The 7,023-nt window shown below is 54.5% G+C and overlaps 4 protein-coding genes across 4 annotated transcripts in view; 2 read left to right on the plus strand and 2 right to left on the minus strand.

Annotated features, from left to right (window-relative positions):
* Positions 1-518: 518 nt before the first annotated feature.
* Positions 519-1,715, plus strand: ACRALDRAFT_2044355 (uncharacterized protein; the record flags this gene model as incomplete). The annotated part of the gene is made up of 4 exons (XM_071021430.1): positions 519-535; positions 610-684; positions 771-1,372; positions 1,477-1,715. The coding sequence occupies 4 exons, from the start codon at positions 519-521 to the stop codon at positions 1,713-1,715; spliced, it is 933 nt and encodes a 310-aa protein (XP_070871602.1).
* A 244-nt stretch (positions 1,716-1,959) lies between these two features.
* Positions 1,960-3,350, minus strand: ACRALDRAFT_1072479 (uncharacterized protein; the record flags this gene model as incomplete). Its single annotated transcript, XM_071017984.1, has 2 exons — positions 1,960-3,150; positions 3,279-3,350. 2 exons carry the CDS (start codon positions 3,348-3,350, stop codon positions 1,960-1,962), a joined length of 1,263 nt encoding a protein of 420 aa, XP_070871603.1.
* Positions 3,351-3,740: 390 nt separating this feature from the next.
* Positions 3,741-5,105, minus strand: ACRALDRAFT_1083275 (uncharacterized protein; the record flags this gene model as incomplete). The annotated part of the gene is made up of 3 exons (XM_071019426.1): positions 3,741-4,214; positions 4,294-4,781; positions 4,869-5,105. The coding sequence occupies 3 exons, from the start codon at positions 5,103-5,105 to the stop codon at positions 3,812-3,814; spliced, it is 1,128 nt and encodes a 375-aa protein (XP_070871604.1). The 3' UTR covers positions 3,741-3,811.
* A 1,190-nt stretch (positions 5,106-6,295) lies between these two features.
* The window catches only part of ACRALDRAFT_2140801 (uncharacterized protein), a 2,428-nt gene continuing 1,700 nt past the window's right edge, over positions 6,296-7,023 (plus strand). Inside the window, exons 1-2 of the mRNA XM_071024172.1 lie at positions 6,296-6,436; positions 6,524-7,001. Of these exons, the coding sequence (XP_070871605.1) occupies positions 6,783-7,001 (219 nt within the window). The 5' untranslated portion in view covers positions 6,296-6,436; positions 6,524-6,782. The remainder of the gene's footprint in view (positions 6,437-6,523; positions 7,002-7,023) is intronic.

Raw genomic sequence — 7,023 nt, forward strand, 5'->3', positions numbered from 1 at the left:
CCCGCAGGGCTGGTCTGGGGTAAGTACAACGTACAGAGGTACCTGAGTCCCAGCAAGATTAATAAGTGGGTGGACCCTTATTAATGTTGCGAAACGGGCTCCGAAGCCGGCAAAGGCTATCCGCGGCTTCCATCCCATAATTACGCCAAAAGCTACCTAATCTAAGAGAAAATCTAAGAGAAAAAAATAAAAAAGTGTCTTGGGCGCCGACTCGGAACCACGCTTGAAGGCACCTCGAAATTTACCGACAACCCCCGATCCCCTCCGTCGGGCCATGACTGACAGTACGTAGTGCGAAAACAACCCCCCGGTTCCCGACTGTATGGAATTGCACATCTAACTTTCTACTTTTTTTCGCATTCCACAGGCTAGACCAGAGGATACTCTCCTTCGCGCTCGATACTGGTGCCGCCAAGTTGGCCAACTCTTAGTTGTCCAGAGACACCCACACGGCTGCAAGACTCGACCATCTTCCGTTTTACCAGCGTGCCTCGACTGCACCAAACCATTGGCACATCATGGCCACCACAGTAGGGTACGCTGGGCCCCATTGCACGCGCCCCTTGCCCTTAATCTTGTGCAAGCCAGTAGAACTCACCATCATGGCAGCGCGTTCATAGCTGGTGGCATTGCCGCCTGTGGTGCGGTGTGCGCCACCCACCCCTTCGAGACGGTCAAGATTCGGTGCGGCTCTCCCTCCCAACGGCCTGACGGTTACCTCGTTTAGCCGCCCATCCCCTCCCTGCTAACCTTTGGGCGCATTGGTTCAGCATGCAACTTCAGGGCGAACTCCAGGACAAAGGCCACCAACCCCACAAGTATCGAGGTCCCTTTCAGGGCGTGTCCGTGATCGTGCGAAATGAGGGCGTTCGTGGGATATACCGCGGTATAGGAAGCGCGTCCATCTATCAGATCCTGCTCAACGGCTGCCGCCTAGGCTTCTACGAACCCATGCGAAACGCCCTGACGACTGTCATTTTCAAGGACAACCGCGTCCAAAGCCTCGGCGTCAACATGTTCTGCGGTGCTGCTTCCGGTATCATCGGTGCCGCTGCGGGCAGTCCCTTCTTCCTCGTCAAGACACGGCTCCAGAGCTATTCTCCCTTCCTACCCGTGGGCACGCAACATAAGTACAGGAACGCTGTGCATGGCTTCACATCCATATACCAGACGGAGGGTGTTAGGGGGCTGTACCGTGGCGTGAGTGCTGCTATGATCAGGACTGGTTTCGGCAGCTCCGTCCAGCTGCCCACGTATTTCTTCGCAAAGAGGAGATTGGTTAGGCACCTTGGCATGGAAGAGGGCCCGGGACTGCACCTAACTAGTAGCGCCGTGAGTGGCTTTGTTGTCTGTTGCGTTATGCATCCGCCTGGTGAGTTTTTCCCCTCCTTTTCTGTTTTTTTTTTCCGTTCTTCTCGTTCTGGGGGACTGCTTCGTACCCAGGTAACATATTTTCTGACCACCATAATCCTCTAGATACCATCATGTCTCGTCTCTACAACCAGAATGGAGGCCTTTACAGAGGTGTCTTTGACTGCTTGTTCAAGACAATTCGAACCGAAGGCTTCTTCGCCATCTACAAGGGCTTCATCCCGCACCTAACCCGTATCCTTCCACACACCATCCTGACCCTCAGCTTGGCAGAACAGACCAACCTATTTGTACGATTATTGGAGAAGAAGGTTTTGTCTGAGAAGTATTTGGAAAGCCTATGATTTTGTTTGGCATGGTTTGGTTGGGATGCTGGGGGGGACCGACCCTCGGTTTTGTAATTGATAGTACCTTGCATACATGGGCGGAGTTTGTGTGTGTGTGTTGATACAATACTAGTAAGCAGAGCACGGCCTGGCACGGCGGCAGTGGAGTTAACAAGAGGATCAGGAGGGCAGCCTACACAGGTGTGCAGGACAGGTCAGCGGAGCGAAGCATCATCATAAGACGTCAGATATGTTTGGTTAGCTATCCCCGAATGGATCTTTCACATCCATAACATAGCTTCCCGGCCAAGGCCGAAGTCTCTTGTGATATCCTTTCGTGTGACTGGCCATTTTCGCCAATCTCGCCAATCTCCCCTTTCCACCTCGCGTCACCCTTCTCGTCGAGCGTCATGCCGCAGACGCTACACGGCTCGGGGCCTCTCGCCTTCACGAGCTTCTCGGTCGTGCGAACCACGTTGGCGATGACGTTGGATTGGTTCTCCTCCACCTCTGCGAAATACCGCGCCATGACATCCTCGATGCTAAGCTCCTTGTGCGAGACAACGGTGCCGCTGGCGGAGCTCTCCCCTTCCACGACAAGGTCCGTCAGCGCCACCTCGGTCATGCCGTTGTACGCGAGAATCTCGCGTCGGAATACGTCCCGGAGGGGGTGGTACACGGGAACCGTACGTCGGTCGTCGTCTTTCCTGTCGATGTCGCTGTTGGCGTTTCCCGTCCTCAGGTTCGCCACGCCTTCTGTGATTTCAGCTGCAACCCCGCCCCGACCGTCGTCTGATGGAGAGGCGTCGGCGGGAACGGGAACGGGGAAAGGAAAAGGCCCGTCCGCAACCAGCCACGGGACGGTGAGGCCCCTCCCCTTGGCCGCCGCACCGAGGGTAAGTTCGGCCAGGGCCGTGGTCGTAGAACCCAGCATCAAGGCGTCGCAGTCCTTCTCCACGGCCGTGGCGAGGAGGAGATGCCGTACGAGAATTCGCAGCACGTCGACGCGCGATGTCACGGACGGGAGGGCTTGCAGGAGATTCCGCACCTGGGCGGCGGGAGGCAAGCGCAAATCTCTCGGGGGCAGAGCGGACCAGTCCATGGTCGGGGCGTCCAGAATGGCGGTAAGTGGCACGATTTCGAGGGATGCGAGGGGAAAGCGGGACTGGTAGGTACGTAGAAGGCGGGAGGCGGGAGTCTCTGACGGCTCTGCGGCATCGACATGGTCTGAGAGGTCGGTATCGATGTGAACGGCCATCAACTCATATGCGACTCTTGGGTTGCGCTCCCTGAGGCTCCTTAGGTTTTCGTGTAAGATGTGGAGGAGACCAGTTGAAGAAGCGCCGAAAGAGAGGGCGACGAGGTAGCGCGGGGGTGGAGGGGCCTGAGGCCTGTCGATGCCTGCGGCAGCGCGAACTTCCTTGAGCGCCGTGACCATGCGCTTGACCACTTTCTGGGTTATGTATTGGCCATAGCATGACCTTTACTGATGGGTTAGACTTGCGGTTCGAGGCGCAAAGAAAGTAAGGGGTTAAAAGACTCTGGGTTAAAGACTCACTCGCAGACCGGTTCAAGTCTCACTTTGAGCGTCGCGGCATTGGATTTGCATCTTCGGCAAAGTAAGACGGCCTGTTTTGGTTCGGCGTCGCCCATTTCTGGTGTATTATACCTAGTCTAATGGTTTGGCATGGATCGCAGGGACAAGCCTTTTTTAGACGGTTTTATTTTTTATTCTGTTTTCTGATGCTGCGTGAAAAGAAATCGTAAAAGCTATGAGAGAGTGGCGACAATGAATTAGGGAGGAATAGCTTTGATGGTACATAATAGGTACTCCATTTTACTCACTTATCATATGGGGAAATTTCGTCGCTTTAAGTACATGTTGAGTCAGACTCGGCAAACTCTGAGAGACACTTGGGAGTGACTTGCTGATACTCAACCAACCCACCAGCAACCAAGGGGGAAAAAAAGAGAAAGAAAAAAAGAAAAGAAAAAGAAAACCCCGAGAGAATATTTTCACCATGATTCAAAGTCTACAACGTATTGAGTCCTCATTAGTACTCGACAAAAAATTCGCTAGGTCAACAGAACGTCGCCTTTCTAGGGAGTTCCTTTCACGTAGACTTTGAGAACAAAAAGCATAGTACGGGATGCTCCTCGAACCATTGACGATCCCTATCCCACGCCTTCACGATGACATCCCTCCCTTCCCGAACCACTTCTTCGACCTCTTCGGATGTCCCCCATCCCGGTACTGTGCTACCGAAGACAACAAGGTGAGTCCCGACGTGCAAGGCCGTCCGGAAAGCAAAGTCGTCATCTACCGTGCCATACCCTGCGACCAACCCCTGAATCACCCAGGCGCCGGCGTCGATGCCTTTGAAGAGGACAAACTCGAACAGCTCTGCCACCATCTGGCCTACATCAAGAGGTGTGACGGCGAGCTGGCACAACTCCCAGTCCACAACGAACACGGGCATCTCGCCCGTCTGTAGTGGCTCATCTCGAAGAAGAATACTAAAGATTAGATTGGGTTTAGCAAAGAGAATCCGCAAAGGGAGATATGTCGAGACAACAAGGCAACATTGGAACATACTTGCCCGGCCAGAAATCGCCGTGGATGACCCGCAGCTTGCTTTCATCCGCCAACTCGTCCTGCGTTGCCTTGACAATGTTGTTAAATAGCTGGGCGCATCCGCCCAGGGTATCCGGGAAACTATCAATCGTCAGCACGAGGCGTGCATAGTTGACCCAGTGCTTGAGGCCCTGCATCTCGCTGTTCCCTGCCGCGACATCTCGGAGGTCGTTCTGCTCCGGGGCATTGCCCCAGTCGTGGAACGCGCGTAGCCAACGGCCCAAGTCGCGGCCTAGCTCAACGTAAGGGGCCCTGAGTGTTTCGGGGCTCGGACTGGGGCAGTTTTTGAGGATCTGAGCTTTGAGTGCGATGGCATTCTGTTGGTATTCCTGCACCTGGGTGCAAGTGTCCTGACTAAAGTAGAGCAGCTTCGGCGCCCGGATGGAAAAGAGCGGACTAGTGACGGGAGGACACTGGGCCAGCGCGCGTAAAGATTGCTCCTCGACAAGCTGGTGTATACCTCACGTAAGGGTACTCTCGGTCAGCCTGGGAAGTTCCCGCAGACAGGGGGCGGGGTGGCTATCGTTTGGACGCACACAGCGGGACTTGGATAACTTAAAGTCGGTGTTCGAGGCCAAGAAGGCCTCACCGTGCTTGATGGCCACCTCTGCCGTACCGTCCGGCAGGGGGATGGTCAAGGCAGCGTGGTAGATGAAATTGGCGGTTCCCCCGCTCAGGGGACGAGCAGCATCAAAACGGTAGGGCGTCTCGGCCAGCTCTGCCTCGAGCCGCCGAAGGACGTTCCCAAAATCCGGTGGCGCATTGTCCGGCATGATGTATGATCGATGAGTGTCTCGGATGGATGGTGTCGGGGGCTGAGGCTCAGACCAAGGCTACTTGGGGGAAAGGAGCAAGGGGTCAATGGTCAATGTGTCTGCCACAAGTCAAACAATGGTTCGAGTCCTCCAGCCTGGTGGTCCCAAGCTACAACAAGAGTATTCGATTTCTGAGCTAAAATGAGGACGATGCGAAGTGAGAGTCATCTGCACAAAGAGCAGGTTTTACGTAGAGCGGGATAAGCGTGGCTCGTAGTTGCGGGGTTATGAGGCTGCCTGGCTTCGATGACAGTGATCACTTGCAGATCAGAGATTCATACCATCAGTATAGAACTGTCCATTCGCCGGTGATACGAAGGTACTGCCCTGGGTCTTATCCAAAGGGAGCGTAGAAGATGTACCATCAAGGCGGCGGGTTGGCCTAGCGATGTACTTCTTCCTAGAAAACGATGTTGAAGACATGTAGGTGCTGGACGAATGTCTTCAATATGTACCTCGTAAGTTTTCTCCTTGTGCGGAACTACCCTTTGAGCCTCCCGGTCTCAATATTCCGTACATAAATATGTACGTTGTATGTACTCCAGCGGTATTACTCACCGGCGAAGAACGAAGCTATCTACACTACGTACTAGCGGCACATTGGAACCGGCAGGGGTCGGCGCTAGGCGTCGCAAATGTCGTTTCGGAAGCCCTCGCCTTGCAGATTGCACGGACCAAGTACATCCGCGTAGTGGTACAGTGTCAGGGACTGTACATGCTACCCGGGTGCAGCCAATACGTGACGTCAAAGCCAATAGTTTTGGGCCAAACTGATGACAACCACTACATTGTATGTGCGATACTTGTCGGTTCGCACTGTTATATCTTACCCGCCAGGCATCATCTATCACCAATCACGCTCCACCAGCCATCCTCGTCCCAGTGAGCCTAGAACCTCACATTGCGACCATCATCCCAACACTTCTGTACCCATTCCATTCGCCAAGAGTGCCGTTCAGTGAGACGTATGTTTCTTCCCACCCCGCCTACAAGCACAACCGATTATGCTTTGCGGCCTCTTGGCGCCTATTTTCCCCCTTCTTTAGTATTTCCGTCGAAACTTTGGCCATATTTACATGTACACCGATCCACCTTTGCCAAAAAGCTTAGCCCTACGGCTTGCCCCGTAAATTACCAACGTGCGAACGGCAGGACCACGCCGACTATACTACCTAACACTACGACTGCCTTTTCATCTTTACGCCCTTCTGCAGACACGAATCCTCGCCTCTTGCCCCTTCTCTTCGCAAAGTCTTGTGGCATTGGTGCCTATGTTGTCGCGGTCTTAGGTTAGTTCTAGGGACCTTGCTGGACCTTGTGCTTCATCGTTGCCTCCATGCGCACAACCGACGCATCGCAAACCGCTGACGGCTCAGGTCCCTTGGAATACCTTATAATTCGCCATAAGCCTACATCATCGTCTGCTCGTACACATCTATCGATCCCCGACAGTTTGGAACCCGTCCTACCCTGCGTCGCCCTCAGCACCATCGTACGACCTCCCTGACCCGCCAACCCCCTACATTCTTACCACGGGGTCCCTTGGCGGCGTGCGGCGCTGATCGTTCGAAAACCCCTTACGTCCACTGTTCGCATTTCTTCTTCATCATCGCTCCTCTCACAGTGACTGGCGCCATGTCACCGCACGCCCAGGTGCTCCCTGTGCTACCTGAGCAGAGCGCCGCCATTACTATACCGCCGCCTACGACCCTTGGATGCGACCCCACCTACAACCGCCTTCGGCAAAGAGTTGCCCCAGATGATTACCCCTCGCCCGTCAATCAGAACGGGAGCTTTGAGTCGGACCGTGTGGTGAAGAGCGGCCACGTTCAAAAGCGTACGCAAAAGACCAAGGTTAGCGCGCCCCCACTCCCGG

Source organism: Sodiomyces alcalophilus (genome assembly GCF_042370955.1).
Source record: "Sodiomyces alcalophilus JCM 7366 unplaced genomic scaffold ACRALscaffold_8, whole genome shotgun sequence".
In the NCBI taxonomy this organism is placed as follows: domain Eukaryota; kingdom Fungi; phylum Ascomycota; class Sordariomycetes; order Glomerellales; family Plectosphaerellaceae; genus Sodiomyces; species Sodiomyces alcalophilus.